The following is a 22,781-nucleotide window of genomic DNA, read 5'->3' as shown; positions in this document are numbered from 1 at the left end:
TACTGTTATTAACAAAATTTATTGAAAGTGTCACTGTAAAAGAAATCAGAAAAAAAGGCCCGTGTAACTGACATATTATTATGTGACGTTAACACTATCATTGAATAGGTAGCATTTTACTACTGTATCTGCTCAGGGTGGCGCTAGTTTTAACTCCTTGTGTATAAAGTAGCAGTTAGGTAGATTAATCCAGTGGTTCCCAGCCTATGGGCCGGACCCTTCCGAAGGACCACAACATAAATGCAAGGGGTCATGAGATGATTAATGAGAGAAAAAAGAAGAAAAAGTAAAGCTCTAATACATGAGTTTATATTTATTCATGGACTTCGGCCTCCAGCAGTTATTTCAATGAAACCACCAGTTTAAAGTTTAGTGTTGCATTATATTTAACAGGCTCATCATTTATTATTGTCGGTCCAATCTGAAAAATAACTAGTAACAGAGCTGTCATAAATGTAGTGGGGTAAGAAGTGCAGTATTCCTCTTTAGTGGAAGCATAAAGTAGCAAAAAAATGAAATACTTAACTGCAAGTGTTTTGTAAAAAGTAATTGCTTTTAAATGCAGTACAAAATTGCTTTTAACCCAACACAGATTACATGTCCTAAAAGTGCTGTCAATTTAACTTCAACAGATACTAGCTCATGTCAACAGATCCGTCATCATAAAAACTGAGGAAACTCCATTTGCTTTTGAAATCCATGATATGGTAAAAAGCTCGTAGGTGAACCCTTAGATGTGACTGTTTTATAAAACTTTTGTACCTAAAAAATTAATTAAGTGGAGTACTTGAGAGTGAATGTGTTTTCCACCATTGAAAATACAAAAATGTACAGATAAAGACCATAGTTTCAGACCATGTGTCTGCGTGTCTGTGTGTGGTGAAATGACTGAGGTCAGTTGAGGACAGCAGGAGGTGTGCATCTCATTTATTTTCACCCATTCACACATTCCGTCAAACACAGCTACCTCGGAGCCAGAACAGCGTACCATTACCCCTTAAATTAGAATACATAAATAAAAGCTGTTTGCATATAAACAGTTGCTGATGTACACATTCCAACTTGCTGAAGTGCACATTGATTTACAAAGACACTGACTTGACATTGTTTCTTTTCTCAAAATCTATGTATGAATTGAGGCTCATTTTTTCAGTTCACTGTCACAATGTCCTTCCCTGGAGACCGATGTCAAGGCTTTGCATAACCAAGCAGGAGTAAACCCTTGTAGGAAGCAAGGACAGTCCTTTTGTAGCTGTATACTATTTACAAGGTGAATGACAAGAGGTTATTTGAACCAAACAAGATGATCAATATCAACGAAACAACTAAAAGCCGTTTTTTTTTTTTTGTTTTTTTTTTTAAACATTCATATTCATGTGCCATTCCCCAAAAAAGCAGATAGATACAAACAGAGCTGGTTCATAGTTTCATTCCACCTTAAAAGACTGCAAGTTTCCTTGATTCAACAATTAGCCCTTAGCCCTGCTCGTCACAAAACAATCCCGACCAGTAAAGCAACGCAAACGGGCTGGTGGAAAATTACATCCTCATTTCTCAAACACACTTGGTCACATCTGGACACACGCACACAGACACACAATTTTAACCATCCCCCACTCAATCTAAGCTTCAGTCAACCAAACTAACCGACCTCTCTTGCCTTTGGGCCTGAGGAGCGGCCCATGTTCTCCATCTAGAGGAGACAAGCTGAACTACATAGTGCTTTTGCTCCACTGGGTTTCACATTTAAAAACCTCTCACCACCTCACGATTGTATTTTGCAGCTTTAAAAAAATTTTCTGTTGCTGAATAAAAAGCAACAATCACACTTGTTCCATCTGCTCTGAGCTCAAGCACCATTTCATTACAGTTCAAATAAAACAAGAATGCAAATGCAACTGAATCAAGACACTAAATCCAATTCATAAACTGTACAATGTTAAGAAGCCTTGAAGGTGCTGTAGTTTTTTTTTTTTTTAATGATTCAGTAAACAAACACAACATAAGTTAAGGAATCCTCATGGTATCATGTAAAACTCTCCCTCAGGTTGAACAGTGGTGTCCATCACAGAGAGAGGAGAGGAAACAGGGAGATGGACGTTTTTTGAGATGATGGCTTCCTCTTCTTCCTGTTCTGCAGCTGCATCGTCGCAGAGATCGACCGATTAAGCTCATTCAGGTTGATTTTGTCAAATGTCTTTAGCTGAGTGTCGATGAAACCGGAGCTGAGGGACCTGTGAGGAGGGAACGATTCCTCGTGGAGTCAAGTCTTACTCTTCATCGGCGTTCTTCAACATGAGGATGGAGTTGAAAATCTTCAGGGCAGGTCCCAACTTGATTGAAAGGATCTTGACAATGTCCGCTTGGGTGAGTAACAGGAAGGCCTCGCCATCTATTTGCTAAAGAGAAAAAAAGATTCAGCTCCATATCACTGTTTTACAGACTAATACAGAGTCGGATACTTTTAACTGAAAACCCAAGATTCTTTTAGCTGAAACTGCTGATTCATATTAACCATCTTTTTATTCATTAACCTTTTTGACAGTTACTCATTTATACATCCAGCAGTTACAAAGCAACATTATCATTCATTTGGAGTCGTGTTTCTGTCCATCTGATGAATCTAAGCCATATTGTCTCAGTTTCAGCTGTTTTTGGTCTCTACCAACTCCTGAGGGAAAATGTCTGGCTGTTTAATGGCTAAATGCTCCGCACTGTTCACTGGCTAGTTGCTAACTCTCTGTCCCCTTTTAATAAAACAATAAAAGGTTTGTTTCAAACCTGAACAAAGAAAATATTGTGAATAAAAATCTTGCGAAAATACATGTGGTTGCTGTGCACACTGATGCTGACTGGTAGAACTTTTAGATGACTTAAATCATATGAAAAACTTGTTGATCTTCAAGAATTGTTACAGATATAATCAGAGTGAATGGGGGCATATCAACACTTGTGCATTTCTTGGGCTGTAATGAATTTCAATATATAATTGAAACCCTAAATCATCATAATGGGCTTGATGGGGAAAAGTGAATGGACTATGAATCGTTTGGTAACATTAAAACTGCAGAAGTTGTGAATCAAGTGTTTTTAAATCACATTTTTCAGAAATGTCTTCGTGATATGAAAATGTATGCAAATTGCAAAAGAAAAACACAGTGGAACTGCATAAAATTACACGCGTCTGCACAGCAAACACACTATGTGTAGACACGTCAGGCTTTTATTTGTTTGCTTTATGTCAGACAGAGGACCAAATACAGATGGCAGCAGCACACACTGAATTGATTAATGTCACTAGATTGAAATTGGAGTTAGTTATGAAGTGCTCACCTCTGTTTTAAATGTAGCAGCATGTTCTTTGCATCCAGGGAGTCCTTTGACAAAACTGGCCACCTGATGAACAAAAAGAGACAACATACAGAGAATACCTCCAGACAGACTGCCAAATATAATACTCCAGTTAGTAAATGTTTATTTACTGATCAAAGTGGTTTATACGTCTTCATTGAATCTCAGTTGATTACCTGGCAGGCAGAAAGAAAGCACCACAGCTCTACTTGATAATTCATGCAGTTTCTCTAAACAACTAGGTGCCTTCATGTTGGGTAAGTGAATGAGGAGAATGTCTGCTTTTCATGTGTGAGCGAGTAAGCATGTCTGACCTCCTCAGCACTCCAAGTGGCCACTCTCTTGGCAGTCAGCCCCAGGACCTCAGGCAGCAGCTGGCAGTGTTTGTCCCAGCAGAGAGCCACCCGGTGGGGGGGGGAGGCAGAGATGCCGGGGGAGAACACAGACTCGTGAAGGGCCTGCTGGAGAGAGATGGCATCTGGAGAGGCTGAGGAGAGGGAAGAGGAGGAGGAGAGGCAGCAGTCAGTGGGGGTGAGGTGGTGATTTACATATTTAATCTCATCCCGATTTACACACATTCACACGTACCTTTACTGTCACCAATCTCCTCTTTAACATAGTGCATTTTCAGGTATTTAGGAACTGGAGCAGTCCTGAAGGAGACATCAACATACAAATTAGAAGGTAGTCGATAACACACGCCAACATCCTCTGTACTGAACTTCTGCAGGAGTTTCTTGCGATGGTTTCATGACTGGTACCGTTTAGGCCTTGTTCCATTGTGGCCCTGCTCACTGGCTCCACTCGGTGGATCAGGCTGGTTGTTGCGACCTAAACGCTCAGCTTCCACTGTCGCCGGTTTCCTAGCAACACAGATAAGCCCCTCTCAGGTACTGACCACTGGATAGAGTTGCATGCAAAACACTGATAGGAGTCCTCCTGGGAGTGTTAGTAGCTGTTTTAGTGATCATGCTGTTTTTGTAAAGTGTTGTTCTTGTACATGTTCAGCCTCAAACCTGTTCTGGGAGTCCTCGGCTCCTTCAGGATGCTCGGGCGTTGAGGAGGTCTGTGTCGTAGTGTTCGTGTGAGGATCGGGACGTCGCCCACGAGGATGTGGACCGCTCAGGGTGAGAGGTCGTTCTCCACTGAGGCGGTCTGGCAGCAAGCCCTCCTTGTTCAGATTCATCTCAGAGTAAGGACAGCTCACCTGACTGCACACATGAAGACACACAAACTTTACCCTGGCATTAAATGAACCTTTCAAAGAAAAACATTCATTCCATAACTGTGAATGAGACGATTAAATAGGGTTTGAGAAATAGGAAGGAAAAGCAGCTTAAAAAAAAAAAAAACCTTAAAGACTCAAAACTCCCACACACACACACACACGTAGACCCATTTACACTACGAGCAGCCCACACAAGTACAAATGACATTTAAGAACACAGTCAAACGAAAACACTATCTTCTACTCCTGTACTTATTGCATTCGTACTGATAAAATATGAAGACATGAAACGTTAATGATCTGAAAATAATTCTCATTAAACTGCTGTTAAGAGCAGTACTGATGGGAAATGAAAAGTAAAAAAAATTGGATCACTTTCAAAAATTGAGAATTTAAATTTATTTCTTAAAATTATTTAAAAGTAGGACTGCATCATTACAAGGTGCATGAGGTTGACTTCACTGAGACAAAAACTCATGTATAATATATTCACTGAGATAAAGGGGGGTGGAAAATATATATACACCCTATGAAATGAAAATGGCGAAGTAATGTGAAACAGAGTAAGAAAAGAACAGGAGACTGTGACAGCACAAAACTGGGTACGTGGTACTGACGTATAGTGGGTCCCATAGCGAGGTCCTCTGATGTGGCCAACCCCGTTGCATCCTGGGGTAGGACATCCTTGTCCTGGGGCAGTCAATAAATCACTGGAGCCTGGAATATACACACACACAAGGGAGTGTTAATAAAACTATGCAAACAACTGCAAGACCATTTCCATTTTGAATTCATTATAGATTCCTCCCACCACCACATCCAGAAGTTAAATGAAGGCAGAGACAAACTCTGCTGACTCATCTGTTGAAATTACAATTTTGGATCCCTCTCCTAAGAAACCTTGACTGACCTCACTGAGTAGAATGCAGGACAGATGTGTCTCTCACCGTTAGGGTACTGTAGTGGGTGTCCTGTTTTCTGACACCACCCTACAGGGTGCAGATCAGGGCAGTCTGTCTCCACCCAGTAATCGTACTCTGAACTCCAGCCATCAAAATGGATCTAGATGAGAAAAAGGGGAAACCAGCAAATTAGACACGAGCCCAGTCGAGTCAAAGACCATCTCGATGAGGCGACATGTCGTACCTTCAGTCGGTGGTCCTCTGTGTTTGATATAGTTGCAACACGGATAAGCATGGGGTTCCTCTTATCAACAGCTTCCACTTTCATACCAATCTGGAAGCCATGTGGAGGTCGCTGAAAACACATAATAAAAATCACATGACTTTATACAGGCTACTGCAGCGCATACATCACTATAAAGTTTGATGTACTTGTATTTGTGTGTGTGTAAATCATACTGGTTTGAAAGCCCGAGCAGGAGCTGCCTGTGTGCCTGTCTCTTCCAGGTATTTCTCCCATGAGAAACTCTTGGGTTGCTTATATTCTAAGGAGATGAAATAAAAGACTCATTAGTTCCATCATCAGTGAAGACAGTCCACATTAACACAGACACTATTATGTTCTCATAGCTGAAACAATAGAAACAATCTGGTCATCCACAGGAAGCAACAGCAGCATGCATTTCACCAGCACTATAAAATTAGCTTAATATATTTGCTTAAAAAGAGTTTTGTGTCATTTCTTTCTTGCCGTAGTAACAAAATTTGGAAAATACCATAAAAGTGTAGAATACTTTCTATAGAAAAATACATCTATAGCACAAGTTAGAAGAATCAGCTTTATCAATAGAATCTAAATCTTGATTAGCAACTATCTCTGACAGTGTTAAATCCTACATTAGTTGGGCCCTACAGTATATTAAAGTAGTTTATACTGACCCACATGTGTCTTGGTCTGTGTCTTACCAGCTGGAGTGGTCAGAGTTAGCTCAGCCTCTTCACAGTACCCCACAGGATGGATATATGGACTGCTGGCATCGCACCTTCCACAACACAATATGCAGGTGAACGCATGCATGAAATGTGTATCTTTCCTACTTTCCAAATTTCCAAACCTTATCACATTTATTTCCAGTACCTATTTTCCTACCCACACTATAGCAGCATCGCTAAGAAGTCGTACAGATGTTTTGCTCCAGATGATTTCATTTGATTTCTAGCTACAGCAGAGCTCGAAGTGGACTAGGGAATATCTTCAGATCACCCTGTTCTTTCAGTCTTAGACCAGGCTCTCACCAGTAATCATATGTATCATCCCAGTTGTCAAAATGAATGAGCAGGCGGTTGTCGACAACAGCAGCAATGGTTGCTACACAGATCAATGAAGGGTTCTTCCTGTCGACTGCCTCTAACTTCATTCCTGCTCTAAATCCAGATGGAGTCACAGACTGAAAGAAAAAAATGAAAATACATATTTAGCCTGTGTATACACAATGCATAGAAAGCCCCTGAATGAAATAACCATCTGATGGTTTCAGAGTGCGGTTGTGTGGTTAATACTCACTGTGTTTAGGCTCTTGAAAAGGTGTTTTGGGGCAAGTTGACCCCTACAGTTCTTCACATACATGCTCCAATTAAACTCTCCATCCTTACAACCTAGAAGACAAACTTTGTCATGAAAGTTGCCACTAATATTTACAAAAATGTTTCATAGCCAATGTTTTTTTTATTTTTTATTTGTAAAATCACAAGGCTACCTTTAGGCAACAATAACTTGTGTCCATTCTTCTCACACCAGCCAGCTGGTTTCATATCCCATGAGTCAGCGTTGGCCCAGAAGTCATAGCATTCTGGGTAACCATCAAAGTGAAGCCTTACCCTGTAACCTTGGATCTGCGAGGCAAAGAGACACCGGGGACATATTCAGGACAAATAAACAGTGTGATACTCCTAATTATAAAACAGAGATAAAGACATACACGCTCTTCATAAAAAAACCATTAGCACCCGTACCTCTGCAACAGAGAGCACACAGAACAGAGACGGGTGAGACGGGTCCAGTCCCTCCAGCTTCATCCCCACCTTAAAACTGTTCCGACTCTGAGGAAACGACTGGTGCTGCGAACATCCAGATCAGTTTCACACATTGGATAAACAAAAATAAATATCTGGTTATACTAAACAACATTAAGGTGGCAGCTGTATGTAGGGAATTATACCTCTTTAAATAGTTTAACAGGAGCAGAGATTGCCCTCTCCTCTTCAAGGTAAGCAGGCCAGCTCCATGCCCGCTTCTTATTGGGAGGGGCAGTCACTGAGGATAGGCCAAAAAAAAACAAAAACATAATTCATACGGTATATGCCTCTTCACCCAGTTTAAAGTATTATTTGACAGTTTCTTAAATCGTGGCATGAAAATTCACCAGATAATTAGTGAAAAAAATGTATTTATAACTATATACTTCATGTACATGTGAAATTGCTCATAATATTAATATGTAGAAAATAACCCAGTATATATATCAGCTCTCATTCATTCTTGTCTACTATCACTCTTAGAGACGCAGGGTTAAATTAGAATTAAGACATTTAAATGCCAATTAGAAAAAGGGACTAATGTTTATCTAATCTAATATTCGAAAACAAAGTTACTGGTGATACATCAGAGGACAGTCTTCACTACTGGGTTATTTTTTCTCCAGAACAGTGCAACAACAAACTGCGACATTGTTTTTAGATGTGTCCAAGACTCTTTAAGGCCTTGAATTTAGGTAACAATGTCAGACATTTACAGATTTCCATAGGAAGTAGAGACACAGAGACAGGAAAACAACTCTCTCCATCCTTCCTTCCCCTTACAGTGGTAGCAGTATAACATACCCAGTTTTGCAATTTTGGCACCTCTCCTGCCTTTGGTAGTCTTGGCCTTTTCCTACAAAAGGTGAATTGAATGAAACATATCAATAATCAACACCATCAGCAAAGATGAATAATAAGAATGGAAAATTTTCCAGAAGATATTTTGTTTGCAAAAACAGTTCTAAACACTTGAGTGGGCCAGTAGCTCTGGAAGATAAAAACAGTGGTGACGAAACCTAAGAGAATCCTCCTCCTTACCTCTGGTTCCTCTTGGTTATCTTCCTCTTCGTCACCAGAATCCATGTAGATCTTCCTCTTTTTGCGCACACGTTTACCTAGTCTCTCTCCTTCCACTGCCTGACTCTCTCGCGCTTCCCCTGGAGACGATCTTTAAAAAAAAGAAAGATTTGGCTTGTGGCGAAATTACAAACCAAAATAATCTGAACAATGAAAAGGCATCGGAGAATACAAAGTGTGGGGTTTTACCTGCCGCTGGAGGGCTGTGCACAAATGGAGCTACAGAATTTACCCTGAAAGAGGGCATCCCGGGAAACACGGCCACCACAGGCACGGCACCTTGACAGCTCCCCATTTGGGCCCATGTCAGCACTAGAGCCAACTTCAACACTGGGACCAACCTCCACACTGGGGCCCTCCTCTAAAGACAGAAGCACAGGACCAGGCGCTAGAGGACAGAGAAGAAGAAAGGGGATGAAACTGAAGCTGTTCACTGTACAAAACATGGATAGAGCATTAAAAATAATCACTGCAATTCTTGATAATAACAGTGTTGTAAGGGTTAAACACGCGCTGTCATACCTTTGCCTTGGGACGACCCTGGCTGACTCTGATTGGCTGGAGCTTTGGCTATGCCGGTCTGTGATTGGCCCTCTGGGGGAGGGGTGGGAGTGTGAGAGGGAGCTGGGTCCAAGGTCTCACGGTTAGGCTCTGCCACCTGCCCTTTGACCTCTAGGTCTGTGACAATCTCAAGAGTCCCAAACTCTGTCATGCGGAACTGAAAGTCACAAAGGAGGAAAAACAGATATGCATCAGGTTTCCTCAAAGGAAACTGCAGAGCCGAGGTGGTAAGCCACCATGATCCTCATTCAGCTTGTCTCCAAATGACTGCCTAAGCAATACACACTCCTTAACATTGGCATTTCTTCTCTTTTTCCCCTGAAGGTTTACATTTAGTCTTAAAAAACAAGTTAATCGTCTATGATGCTTGCAGATGTGGTCTTTACTTCAAGGTAGCTCACCTCTGCTATAAAACATTGCATGAAACCATGCTCTTACAAATCTGAGTGTAATCAGAGATATATTAACATTTCAATACTGAAGAATGGACAAGAACACAAACAAATCTCTCGTACCCTGATGTCGCTGCCTGGCAGCGTCGCGATACCATCCTTCCAGTCCAGAGCACCCATCATGTCAAACTCCGCTCCCTGGGAGGGGCCATCACTGGGTGGAGTGTCAGTCATTCCCACTCCTCTAATATCCCCAACCTGTAAAAACATAAGTCAGATCAAAAACGCTGTCATATATTGGCACAAAAGCATTTCAAATCTTCAAGAGATATAACACAGGTGAAATAATTAGGTTCAGTCCACAGCATGGACTTTAATTAAGACACTGTTTAGTGTCTATTGCGTTGACTGCGTGTGATTATCACTGTGAAGCAGACCCCCCCCCCCCTAGTGTTTTACCTACAATGTGCTCCCAACTACAAATGCAGTTTCTTCCTGCACTTGTAAACAGCATCGCGCAGCATCACCGCCAGATGGCGACTGTGTGCTGGCTTGCAGGATACACCATGCACTTCGATTTCAGACAAAACAGTCAATAATAATATTGTTTTGCTGGTCAACTAACCGGGAAATACATGCACAAACGGCCTCATTAGGGTAAATCTTCATCAAGATCATTGACAAACATGAGGAAAGATGTCTCAACTTTAAGTTAACCACACAAGTTCATCTTTTCCTTGTTTTAACAGTATCTCTTAAAACCGGCTGTTTGCCTGGCCATGAACAAGTGAGAGGGTTATTTCTTTATCAATTTTAAGGAGAACACTGTTTTGTGCACTGACTGGCCAAACTTAAAAACGTTTCAATTCGACTAATTTTATGATATAACGTTTTAGTGTTGACGCATGATCAACAATGAATTAAGGTGGTATTTTCTGTTTGCACGGTGGCCATAACCATGTGAAAAGTAAACAAAAGCCCGAGCTAATGGATCTTGATTAAGTTTGACTTTGCAGCTCATACCTCAGTTTTATTCTGTCCATAAATAAAGTGTATGTAAGAGCGCCCATGATTAGCATTCGTCTTATACAAAATGGCGGAGCATAGGAAGAGGCCACCAACACGTTTAAACTATGTAAATTACTCAAGTTACCAATTTAAACAAATCATGCAAAGCCGCTATGCGTCGAACAAAACCAAATGCGTGCTGTGTAATTTCCTGACTTGGTGTTTTCCTTCACTCTGGTTATTTTCTTCACTTTCCCCTTGTCACGGAATGTCAGCCCAGGTTGCTAGCTAGCGCTGACATGAAGCTAACAGTCAGCTAGCTCCACTCCGTCCAGCTGAACGGAGGATAGCTTCACGGCTAGCCGTAGCATTGTGACTGGATGCAGCCAGCTAAGGACAATCTGTAATAAATAAGTTTCCCGGTTAATAACAATAGGAAAATGCATTTTACCAAACGCTAACGTTTCGCAGAACATCGCACACACTCGCAATAACACGACGCTCCTGTTACGAGCTTCAACATTGTTGCTTGATTAATTTCTTCAATAGAAACTTGAAAAAAACGATTTATTCTCGCCGTTTTAAATCAGAGTGGAAATAATGAGAACTAACCCCAATTGGCAAAACGAAGGTCGGTTTTTCAAATTTCGCCACTGTTAAGTGCAATAAATGAGTATTAGCGCCCGTATTGTTTAAAAATGTGGAACTCACCTCGTTTCTGTTTTAACTCTTATTTAGAGCTGGATAGAAGAGGGGTGCGCATGCGTGTAAGATGCGCTGCCTGACAACTTTGGGTCTCGGAAAAGTTCAGTACACTATCGGTGGTCAATACCAGGCCTGTGTGCACTCATAACACGCCCAAAACTCAGTTCACTGCCGATATAACCAATACTACCAACGGACTGGGGGTCATGTTTCACCCTTTGGCCGTAGCAGCCTCAGAAGTGCCCCCCCACATAAGAAGTACGAGTGTGTATCAGCGGAGCGCAGGGACCGCAGTCTGTCTCATTAGCGTCCAGGAGCGTTCGGTTCATCTGTGGCGAAACCGGCTGTTTTCTCCTCGGTTTACAACCGTCTACAACCGTTTGACGGCCAGTTTATGAACACACCACCCGAGAACAGGCGATAATCAGTTTGTAAGCGCCAGTGTACAAGTGTAGGATTAAATACTCAGGCCTGTAAAATCACTCGAAGTAACAGTTTCAACCAAAACCACGCGTACACGTCGCTACACTAGAGTCCGGACTGATTTGGCTCTTTATACACATCTAGAGTTATGTGGGCTAAAATGTGAAAAAACAGCAACGTTAAGGGAAGTCGGGCAAAATAAATACACTCATTCCTTTTATCCTTATCTAACATTATCGAAGCACTACGTCTAATATGTTAAATTGCGGCAATGAGGTTATATTTTCACTGATATTCATCAGCAAAGAATCTCCTGCGACGTTTACTGTGGTACCACCTCTTAAGGCACTTCAATGCTACTTGATGTATGGTTTATGATTTTAATGTGACAGCTATTCCATTTAAAGTCAATCACGTAATTACTACAGGGTACTTATTCCTTGTCTGCTTGGTGTTAAGTATTTGTTGGGTCGCTGGTGGTCCATATACTAAATATTCAACCCAAATTATCTCCAGCTAACCTGCAGTATTCAATCCCTCCCACATAGGGCGGCTATGGTTTCTCCGGTAATAATACGGTACAGATTTCGCCGTTTTCTCCTTCATTTTTCTGAAAACAGACAGCACCCGAAGCTCAAAATTGCTACAATATCCACAACTATGAATTCTGTTGCTGGTTAACAGGTAGATGTTGAGAAAAGTCTTTATTTCAGTCAACAAAGGCCGCCTTGATACGAGGTGAAATGAGTTCAGGCTCGGCTGTAAAAGCGGCGGCGCTGCTTCGTGTCTTGCGTTTGTCGCTAGATGGCAGGAGAAGTCCAGTTTCTGAGGGATTAACCGGGTCGTTCAGTCTGCTGCAGCCTGGATTATTTTTGTTGTATTAACATCAAGCACAAACCATGAGATGGCATTCAAAGGCAAAGCGGTCGACTCGAAGGTAAGAGGACAAGATAATGTGTCATGATTTAACCTGCAATAGGCGTCTCTGTGGTCGCTCAGTCTGTCAGTCGGGACCGACTGTAGGGAAATCATGTGCGACAAAATATTGAAGAGGATATGACAGGCTAGTGTTAAGAGTTACTGTTTTTTTTTATAACATACAGATACATAATTTGCCATTTATCATAATCCAAACTGTATGCAGCAGGTCAGGCTTTGCAGGCGATAAGAGTCGCTATCTGCCTGTTACAGTGCACATCCCTCCCCCCTGCAGCCTGGTAGCCTATAATATGTAAGACTGCATACAGCTTCAGGTTAGTGTTTGGTAATTGTTGCTATACCTTGAGAATATGTGGTGTTGCCTACTAGACAGATTAGATACTGTATTGTGAAATAATGACTCCTTCTCTGTCTCAATCCCACAGACCGTGCTCTTCAATCTGCTGCTGTGTTTGCTCATATTTTACTCTCTTTTCTACATGATTGGGAGTGTGTGCTTCGGTGCCTTCAGGTGTGAATCCCTCACACGCATGCGCACAGGCACACATGCAAGCACAGCTATACTCTTCAAAGCATCCCCAACCCCCCCACTTCATACTTAGTTACTAGTTTCCTTACCAACATTTTTCATATAAACTATGTAGTGAGAATATAAGGCATAGTCATACAGATTAAACAACAGTATACAAAGTAATTAAAAAGAGAGGTTTTAACACTTTTATTTTACAGGTCATATTACTTCCCAGTAATTTAATTGGAATTACCAGCAAATATTTATATGTGGCCATTTCGTAGAAATGATAGTAAATTATAGAGAATTGGAGACTGTTGTTTCTGTGTTTAATAAGTTGAGTTGAAAATACAAAGACAACTACAGTAAAATCTTAATGACTGACTGTAAAAATATTTGGGTAACATAACCAGTTCAGTCGAATTAATTAATTGGAAGGGTACTAGTTGAACAATGTGCCTTTTTTTCTTATAATTATTACCAAATTACATAGTTATTTCCATGAATCTTCAGCTTAGTTTGTAGTGGTGTCACTTCCTTTCAAATAAATTACCGGAAGCTGAATGACCTGTACAATAGAGTGTTACCAAATTATACAGCTACAGCTAGTTGCACATTTATGGATCAGCAGTACATATTTAACAGTATATAATAGTGTTTCACTCAGGCAGTCAATTTTCCTGTCGAGTGCTTTTACTAATTGATACTTCTAGGCCTAAATATCTGTGACCAAGTTCCAAGTGTATCAATCAAAATAACTGCAGAGTTATCTAATAAATAAATCAATAAACTGTCTCAGAATTTGTGATGTGTACCAGATTCTGCAATGACAACCACAAATCACACAAATTGAAACTATAGAAGGCAAGAAACCTAATGTGATGATGATCATAACTTCCAGACCCTCAGGGGCCCTGATCCCCAAGAGCTGCAGGTTCACTCTACATCCGAAATTGATGAACTGCAATTTGGTAATGGTAAATGGTAATGTTTTTTTGTGTCCTGCATCTTTCCTTCAATGTGACGCCCTTTTGTAGAGGGTTCTCCTGTCAGAATAGCCTTTTAGAAACTTTTATTAACTTTATTTATTGTCATCTTTACAAGGTGAATATTATTAAATAAAACAGTCTAAAAATAATAACACATACAAACCAGGGAAGAAAGTGTTTTGTTTTGTTTTTCCTTTGCTCTTTTTTTACTGGATCATGCGTAGTTTGAACTTTGTATTTAATGGGTACTTAAAGGTAATGATAAGGTTATTTTTGCTCCAGGGCCCCAACATTACCAGATTAATCTGACCATGGAACCACCTTTGCAGCGGTATTTGATTTGCGTTTGCATTACTTTTTCCATATTGTCTGGCCTATTTATTGAGACTCCCTTGACCTGAGGCCAGGTAGATAATACAAGAGCACCAATTAAAGTAATTTCTCCTCATTTAGGTTGGATCACTTTGACGGACTGATTCCATTTGACTTTAAGACTGAACCTGCTGAATCCAACTCCAAATACTTGGGTGAGCACTCTTCGTGCAGCCAACATAATAAACAATGAGTGTGAACTTTGTACAGATAATGTATTGTCCTGCTGTGTTGGTCTCCCTCAGTGAACCTCCTGTCCTTGGAGCTCACCTACTTTTGCAGCGGCCTTTTGTTTGCTGCAGTGGTGAGGAGGCGGGTGTGGGACTACGCCCTCACTGTCACACTTCTGCATGTAATGATCACCAGCCTTGGTGAGCAGAAATCTAACAATGTATCCACCCAGATTACTCAAACATATTACTCCACGTGTTGTGAAACTGTATAGTTTGTTTCTGTGTTGCAGTGATGTTGGAGTTTCCCATGGTGTGGCAGTGGTGGCTGGCTTTGGGTAAAACAAACATGACTGGCACTTTATCTGTAAGTTATTATATCTAATTTTGTGAGCTCAGTTCTCTTAAATGCTCTACCTTTTTGTTGTTCCATAGGTAGTGGCTTGTTTCTAATGATCTGCAATGGTCAGCTGATAGCTTATTTCACCTGCCAGAGTGACCAGAGCCACGCCTCCTTCAGCATCTACTGACACACAGACAAGTAACTGAATAAACTGTTTCAGAAACAGCCTTGTGAAGTGGAGTAGAAAGGATCAGACCAGATGCTCTCTTCTTTGAGACACCCATTAGATTCTCCGTGGTGATGGGCTTTCTCTGTTTTCTGTCACTAAAAAAAGGTTTCACCATCACACGTAAAGTCAGCGCTGGGTCTGATTTGTGTTTAAGGGTTGTCAACAGAATACCATCCGATTCTGTCATGTAAATACCACAAGGAGATGTTCACTGTATTTCTCTTGTGATGCACAATGCCTTAGTCACTATGCAGGATTTCAAGGCAGCCTGTGAAGTATTCGCAGTACCTTTGTAAGCTGTGAATGTAATAGCTGAATGGGAATGTTGCAATACATGTTTGCAGTATAATTTAAAGATATAAATATTAAATATTAAACAATAAAATTCCTTGAATTAGGTGTTTATTGTTTCATCCCTTTACACATTAAGGTTGCAAGGACTTGTGAAATAGTTACCAGCCTATTTCACATTATGAACTGATACCAATACTTAAAATAACAGTACCAAAAATATATATACACATAATTTAGTGTAACCAATGAAACATACAGTGGATTGCAGCATTAGAGTAAGAAGAGTTTTTTTGCTCGTGTTTAAAAATAAACTTTGATTTAATAATTTATGACATAAAAAATAAATATTTGAACAAACATGCTGCCAGAGGATTTGGCATTGTTATGAAACCAGCTGGGCTGCCATGTACTCCGTTGGGTTCATGAAGGAGAATCCTGGGAAGGCCTCGCTGACCCCGCCCGCCTGGCACCGCTCATTTACGGAGGCAGGGACAGGTTGTAGCGTGAACTCGGGGTCGATGTGGCTGATATCACAGGGACCAGTCTGGAGCAGAGAGAGGAATACACACACACTCAGGTACACTGTGCATTGATTAAAAACAATAGTGTTCTCCACTCGTTTCTGAATCACTCATACCACTTTTGGGATGAACGGGGGCTTCACTTTCCTAGCCAGGAGGTCATCCCAGTTGATGGAGGCAAAGAAGGAATGTTGCTGCAGCTCCACCTGCAAACACATCAACATTAGATCCTCTGTGGTTATGTGTGTTTGTGTGGATCACAGTTTGTCTCTCTGCTTTGTGTATGCACTTACAAAGTCCCAGCTTCCCCCTAAGCGTTTGGAGACATCCCTCTCCAGCAAGCCCTCTAACAGTGAGCGTGCTGCCTGAGAAACCCCACCACGTAGCTGCAGGGGTGCATGTAGTATGTTCTTAAACATCTCTGCTTTGATGCAGTTGTAAAATGGAGGCTGAGAGGGAGAACAGAGAGATGGAGTAAGGTGAAGCTGCTGAGGAAGGTGAGATGATAAAAGGGAAAAAGATTATATCACCATTACTTACCAGTCCATAGAGCATCTCAAAAAGCACAGCACCGAGCCCCCACCAGTCCACTGCTGGACTATATGTGTGGCCTTGTAGCACCTCTGGAGCGAGGTACTCAGGAGTCCCACAGAATGTATGCATAATCCCACCTATGGCCACACCTTCTTTACAAAGCCCAAAGTCAGTCAGCATCACATGACCGCCACTGTCCAGCAGGATGTTCTCTGGTTTGAGGTCTCTGGAAGAGAAACAGATGGGAATAAAAGTTGGTTTAGTCTACAAGTTCTGGCAAAAACTTATATTAACTAATCTTGTTGTTTTTCTTTCAGTTTTCCCTTGTTTCCCTTCGTTTTCTTTACTCTTTACTTTTTAATGTGCTGCTGGAGGCCATTGGTGGCTGGTGGTATTTTTGTGAAATCATTTTCTATGCAGTGCTCTCAAAGTGAACATTTCATTGGGATTTCCCTGCATAGATAAATTAAACATGCTGAACATGTTTAAATCAAACATGAGCAAAGAAAGTGAGCAAGCAGAGAGCCGAGGAAAACTTGGAAGAGTGTCTCTGCAGCGCTGTGTCTATATGCATGTATATGTGCGTGTATGTACCTGTAAACAATGTCAAGAGAGTGGAGGTAGCCCAGCGCCATAGCCATCTCTGCGGTGTAGAAAGCAGATCTGGGTTCAGGAAATGATCCATCTCTCTGAAGGTGGTAGAAAAGCTGAGGACAAACAGATGAGTGGTTAAATACACAGATTTCATAAATGACAATGACATTCAATAGGACAGCAGAACCATAGAGAGAGTGGTTACAACAGGTTGACCCCAGTTTTGGTGACTGCTGGTTTCTTTGTAGCATCTTAAACATTCAATTATATATACAGTCTTGAGAAGTATGTAGCTAATTCTGTTGTTTTTATTCTTGATATGTATACATCCTACTCTGAGTCAAAACAACATTATGTTTGAATTTTCATTAACCATCAAACGGTTTGACAGAGAGAAGTCATTTTCATACACATACCTCCCCACCATTAACATAGTCAAGGACAAAGTAGAGTGTATTTGGGGTCTGGAAAGAGAAGTGGAGTCCCACCAGGAATGGATGTTGCAGTCCCTTCAGCAGGACGCTCCTCTCAACCATCACATGCCTCTGCTGCAGAGACACAGATACAGTGAGTAGATAGATAGATAGATAGAGAGATAGATAAATAAATAGATAGATAGATAGATAGATAGATAGATAGATAGATAGATAGATAGATAGATAGATTCTAACCTCTTTCCTCTTGACAATCATCTGTTTCTGCAGCACTTTGACAGCATAGTAGCCTCCTTGTTTTCTATGTCTTGCAAGCAGCACCTGTAAAAGTTTGAAATATGACATTCAGTGTTTAAGCACCAAACTCTGGAAGAAAAACAGAAACTTTCAAGGATAGACAACTCCTACCTTTCCAAAGCTTCCTCTGCCAATAACTTTGAGGTAGTCAAAGTCTGATGGCTTCATCCTGATTAATACAGCAACAGAAAACATTCAGATATACGTTACGATACAAAGATACACAGGACTACATAATAAGGTATACTCTTCAACTGTCACTAATAATTTAATTATAATGAATGTATTATTACAGTAATATGAAGCAAAACAGCAAAAGTTTTCTTCTGTCAGTGGGAAAAATGACTTACTGAGAGGTTTCTGTGTTCACTGAGCTCTGAGGAGAAAGAAGACACAGAGGGACATGAACGGTCAGGAGGTCAGATTTGGTTTCATCTCCTGTCAACACTCAGCACAGTCTTTTAAAAACCTCCTCTCTGTACTCACCACAGCGCTTTTCTCGTCCTTCTCCTTTCTCAGTTTGCTCTGTCGCTGCAGGATTTTCTGGGTGTCCAAGCTTCAAATCAAGTGGTCAAAAATAGGACATGTTACTTGGAGTTTTTTTTTTCTAACACAAAGTAATACATTGTACAAATGATTATTTTTCCTAACTTACTGTTGGCAGAGTTGTTGACTGGAAACAAGTTTGTGTAAGAGGTCACTGAGGCCAACTTTCTTCCCCTTGAGCAGAGCTGTGACACAGGCAGAGGGTTTGTAGTTCAACAGCAGTATGTAGGCTACTTAGTAGGTCAGCTTCATGACTTGAACATACTACAATGAAAGCATTAAATTATTAAAACAAACGTTTGGGTTATGTTTTCTTTTTTCTTTTTTTCTTTTTTATATTTTAAAGAGAACAAGCCTTGATTAATCACTTGAATAGGCCTATGATATTTTATACTCATTTTGTCTCTTGTAGCAGGATTTTTCTAACTAAACTTCTCTGTATCTGTCTATGACGTATGATTTGCTAGTTTACAGTTAACGGTTTACCCGACGTAAAAAAAGAAAAAAAAACGCCGGTTAGTTGAGCCTCACCTGAGAAAAACGACACAAGCCCTCTCATTTTGGCGTAGGTCATCGGCCGGTCTTGAGTCACGGTCATCTGGATGAAGGCTGTCTGACTGACTGAGAAGTTTTGTGAAGATAGGACAGGTTGGTGACCGGTGAACACGAACTGTCCTGCAGCAGGGCCGTCCCGCTTGTCCCACACCGTCAGAGTCCTGCTACTCTGTTAAAGACCGTTGACGTAAAACACACGCAGAGTACGGGCAATGTCGCATTTACGTACCCTCGGAGAAGTCACAATTGTGATGTGTGCGCTCATAGCCGACAGTCAGTTGCTCACTCACCCCCACATCCTTAAATTTTCCATGTCAGCATCTGGAACAGAATCTAGGACAGTCATTCTTAGTATTGAGCTGTGTCTAGGAGCAGAACTAGGGCAGCTTTGCAGCAGAATCAACATTTAATGGGAAACAAAGGGAGCTCATTTGGGAATGGTACCACTTTCAGATAAGGCATCAATTTATTTAAAAGATGTAATTTATGAATGGTTGATAAATCATTTACTAATGCTTTATAGATCGGGTATAAGCCATTAAGGAGAACACCTTTTGGGATGCTATGTTGCAGAAAATTCCCACCTCCCCATCGCCCCCCAAAAATGTCATTGCTTTGGCACTTACATGTTACTTCATGGAGCTGCAAGCCTTGTGCCACCTCAGTCAGGTGGGACATGGAACTTAGTATTGAGATACTTTTTGTACCTCATTAGTATATCAGGACTTTGGCCAAATATGTTTGTCGGTTGTTTAGTCACCTGCAATTATGAATGTTAGTAAATGGTTAATAAAAAGTACCTCAGTCCATCAAGTCTGCAGCTGCAAATGCTAATAAGAAGTTTATCAATGGATTCTAGTCATACAGCTCTTTTCCAGATGATAGGTGGTCAAACGGTCCATTGGTGAGGTCTCCCTGATGAACTAAAGAGATCACAGAGCAAAAAACTTGTTCTTATTAATGGCTTATAACTGATCTATAAAGCATTAGTAAATGATCTATTAACCATTAATTAATCCATAAATTACAGTTTATAAAGCTCTATAAATGGTGTCCTATTTGAAAGTGGTACTGAAGTTGATTTTCGTAACTGATTGTTGATAACTTCAGTTTTGAACATTTGTATTTATGTTAAAATGCAAATGCAAACACTCACCCACCTTAAGTATTGCCTTTATTTACTTTTCATTTCCTTTATTTATTGATCTTTATTCTTGGGAGATATCATTCAATTATTATGAATAAATCAAATTCTATACTGCACAGAACAGACAGAAATATTTTCAGTTTGCTTTTGAAAGTGGAAACAGGTGTCAAAGATCTCCAGCGAGGACCAGAGTAACAAAAGCACCTTTTGGCCAGATGTGGAACTTATTTAGTCTCAGTTAGAAGACCACTACCTGATGCGACTGAAGTGTAAGTGAGAAGGTCAGACATATATATCAGTGACTCAATAAGTGCTTGAAAGACAAAATAGGTGTTAAGAGGCCTGTAAAATGAACTCCTGTACTATTATGTGTCATTTTTTTGCAGTCAAAAGAGAGGGATGGGAAGGTGAAAAGTGTGGTCTCTGAATGCACAGCAAGTTGTAATATACTTCAGCTCTTTAGGTGACAAGCTGCTGGCACATGAAGGCAACATAGTGAGTTCATGCTCCCTTGTGAAAAGTGGAACTGGGCGCTCATGACCTGACAGTGCCTTGTGACCATGCAGTCTGCAAAGTAACCCAACTGACTTTCTTGTCGAGGGAACTTTTTTTACGACTTTGTAAAAAGTCTTTCTTTCTTTCTTTCTTTCTTTCTTTCTTTCTTTCTTTCTTTCTTTCTTTCTTTCTTTCTGTATCTGTTGGCGTATTTGTTACAGGTATGGGTTTCTCCTCACATATTCCAGTCACAGGTGGTTAGAGGGAGGACTGCATACCACCAGTAAGTCTGTGAGTGGGTGGCAACACTGATAGTAGGACATCTACTGAATTAATGTGTGTGTGTGTGTGTGTGTGTGTGTGTGTGTGTGTGTGTATTAGCCTATATGACTAACAACAAAAAATAAATCAGCAGTATAATCAGCAATAGATAATTGATTCACAGACTGGTTTATGTCATTTTGGGGGCATTTCAAACACACTCCAGCATACATAGAATATCCATTTTATGAGAGGGGTTTTATGGAGCCCACATTCCTCTTGAAGCTAAGGATAGTTAATGGGTCATGGAAACTATACTACGTGTGTTCATTCATGACAGCATTCCAGCACATGACAATTCTTTATATGTGTCTTCCTGTGTCATGTGGCAGCCGCCCAGCCTGTTGGAGAAATGGCCTGTCCAAACCAGACCCAGTTTAATGCCTGTGATATACAACCAAACTCCTGCAGCATATCACATACAGTCATAGTGACCTGTCATTTTATATCAAAGCTGTTCCTACACTCATTCTATGAAAGTATGAGATTACATTACATAAGCAAATTTATATGAATATGTAATTATATAATAAGTGGAAATAGAAATAGGAACTTGAGTTTGGCACAGTTAGTCGTAAACAAATTCTTTGGAGAGAGATGTAGTGGAACAAAATGTATCTCACACTTCAGTGAAAACAAAAGATGTTATAGGTAATACACACATATGGGCAATTAAAGGAGTGACTGGGCTTTGTCACAAGATAAATTAAACCCAAAGGTTTAACTTGAAGAATCCTCATAAATTGGAAATAAGTGCCAGAGGAATTGAGTGTGAGATCAGAGTAAGCGGGTGTGAATCAGATTAATGGGACGTGAAGTGCAGATACTGAAATAATGCCAGGTTTGTCCCTGTGTCATGGTGTCTAAATTTGGAGCTGTTGGGTTCAGGACAGAGTTAGTACAGGGTGTCTTGATTACTGTTGCAGAAAGCTGATCCTTGGTACAGCAACAGGGGGAGGATCCTCTCTGTTATAGTGGTGGTGGGTTGGGAGAGCCAGAGCCCCTGCCACCCTGAAGTGAACCAGTCTCTGCTAGTCTGACTGCCCGCCCTCAGACTGCAACCTCTTGTCCCATCACCCTGACAGCATGCAAACTGGTTGTGGCTGGTTTTTGGCTTCTGCAGGCATGCAACAGGTGACACTGAACACCAAGCACACATCTCAACAGTCAAACAGTGTTCAGGAAAGCCACCAAAAAGATACCAGATCAACCAGGAAGAAGTACTCAGTAAAAGTAACAATACATTAATATAACAAATATAAAAGTAGAATACAAGTAGAACTCCTGAAGTTAAAGTGCAGAATTACTATCAACAAAATGTACTTTAAGTATCAAAAATAAAAGCACCCATGTGTATGACATTATTAGATGTGTGTGTTTTAATCACTTTACATGCAGTTGGATAATTTAGTCCAGTGGTTCTTAACCTAGGGGTCACGCCCCTCCAAAGGTTCATGTTATAAATCTGAGGGTTTGTGAAATCATTAATGGTGGAGTAAAGACGAAAAAACACTATGCACTATGCACATTTGTATTGTATTTTCCTTGAAACACTTTTTAATCATTTAAAATGTTTATATGAAACCCTCTGACAAATACTTTTCTTTACATACAGTATATATAGATATACAGTAATTTAATATAAACAAAAGCTTGTGCGGGAGAGGTAGAAAACTTAAAGTGTATACAAAGAGGTCTCCATAGAAATAGCATGATTATGAGTATAGAAAATGAATATGAGATCTAATTTAAGGCATGTGTGTT

At 40.6% G+C, this 22,781-nt stretch overlaps 3 protein-coding genes across 7 annotated transcripts; 1 reads left to right on the top strand and 2 right to left on the bottom strand.

Annotated features, from left to right (window-relative positions):
• Nucleotides 1-922: 922 nt before the first annotated feature.
• l3mbtl3 (L3MBTL3, histone methyl-lysine binding protein) lies at nt 923-11,370 on the bottom strand. 3 transcript variants are annotated; one of them, XM_022766176.1, is made up of 22 exons: nt 11,310-11,370; nt 9,714-9,848; nt 9,160-9,355; nt 8,827-9,025; nt 8,599-8,728; nt 8,362-8,413; nt 7,701-7,795; nt 7,495-7,599; nt 7,239-7,374; nt 7,046-7,137; nt 6,778-6,929; nt 6,448-6,524; nt 5,941-6,026; nt 5,726-5,836; nt 5,527-5,641; nt 5,197-5,296; nt 4,368-4,562; nt 4,113-4,214; nt 3,940-4,004; nt 3,666-3,838; nt 3,334-3,396; nt 923-2,399 (listed from the first exon to the last, which is right to left on the bottom strand). In XM_022766176.1, exons 2-22 carry the CDS (start codon nt 9,822-9,824, stop codon nt 2,271-2,273), a joined length of 2,484 nt encoding a protein of 827 aa, XP_022621897.1. In that variant the 5' UTR covers nt 9,825-9,848; nt 11,310-11,370; the 3' UTR covers nt 923-2,270. The 3 variants fall into 3 exon arrangements, with proteins under 3 accessions (XP_022621897.1, XP_022621895.1, XP_022621896.1); XM_022766174.1 differs by having other exon boundaries at nt 2,271-2,399; nt 6,421-6,524; XM_022766175.1 differs by lacking the exon at nt 11,310-11,370 and adding an exon at nt 11,050-11,087 and having other exon boundaries at nt 2,271-2,399; nt 6,421-6,524.
• A 1,210-nt stretch (nt 11,371-12,580) lies between these two features.
• Nucleotides 12,581-15,596, top strand: LOC111237182 (transmembrane protein 244-like). 3 transcript variants are annotated; one of them, XM_022766166.1, is made up of 6 exons: nt 12,581-12,663; nt 13,091-13,176; nt 14,619-14,692; nt 14,783-14,908; nt 15,001-15,045; nt 15,143-15,596. In XM_022766166.1, the coding sequence occupies exons 1-6, from the start codon at nt 12,631-12,633 to the stop codon at nt 15,235-15,237; spliced, it is 459 nt and encodes a 152-aa protein (XP_022621887.1). In that variant the 5' UTR covers nt 12,581-12,630; the 3' UTR covers nt 15,238-15,596. The 3 variants fall into 3 exon arrangements, with proteins under 3 accessions (XP_022621887.1, XP_022621888.1, XP_022621889.1); XM_022766168.1 differs by lacking the exon at nt 12,581-12,663 and adding an exon at nt 12,952-12,979; XM_022766167.1 differs by lacking the exon at nt 13,091-13,176 and having other exon boundaries at nt 12,620-12,663.
• Nucleotides 15,597-15,672: 76 nt separating this feature from the next.
• Nucleotides 15,673-19,211, bottom strand: LOC111237181 (serine/threonine-protein kinase Sgk1-like). Its single transcript, XM_022766165.1, has 12 exons — nt 19,031-19,211; nt 18,609-18,684; nt 18,440-18,509; nt 18,304-18,329; nt 18,065-18,122; nt 17,894-17,977; nt 17,639-17,770; nt 17,223-17,335; nt 16,635-16,854; nt 16,388-16,543; nt 16,211-16,300; nt 15,673-16,117 (listed from the first exon to the last, which is right to left on the bottom strand). The coding sequence occupies exons 1-12, from the start codon at nt 19,095-19,097 to the stop codon at nt 15,956-15,958; spliced, it is 1,254 nt and encodes a 417-aa protein (XP_022621886.1). The 5' UTR covers nt 19,098-19,211; the 3' UTR covers nt 15,673-15,955.
• Between the last annotated feature and the right edge of the window lie 3,570 nt (nt 19,212-22,781).

This window comes from Seriola dumerili, unplaced genomic scaffold (assembly GCF_002260705.1).
Source record: "Seriola dumerili isolate Sdu_G_001 unplaced genomic scaffold, Sdu_1.0 BDQW01000814.1, whole genome shotgun sequence".
NCBI lineage: Eukaryota > Metazoa > Chordata > Actinopteri > Carangiformes > Carangidae > Seriola > Seriola dumerili.
Note: the sequence above shows the minus strand (reverse complement) of the source record. Positions and strands in the feature narration are given on the sequence as shown.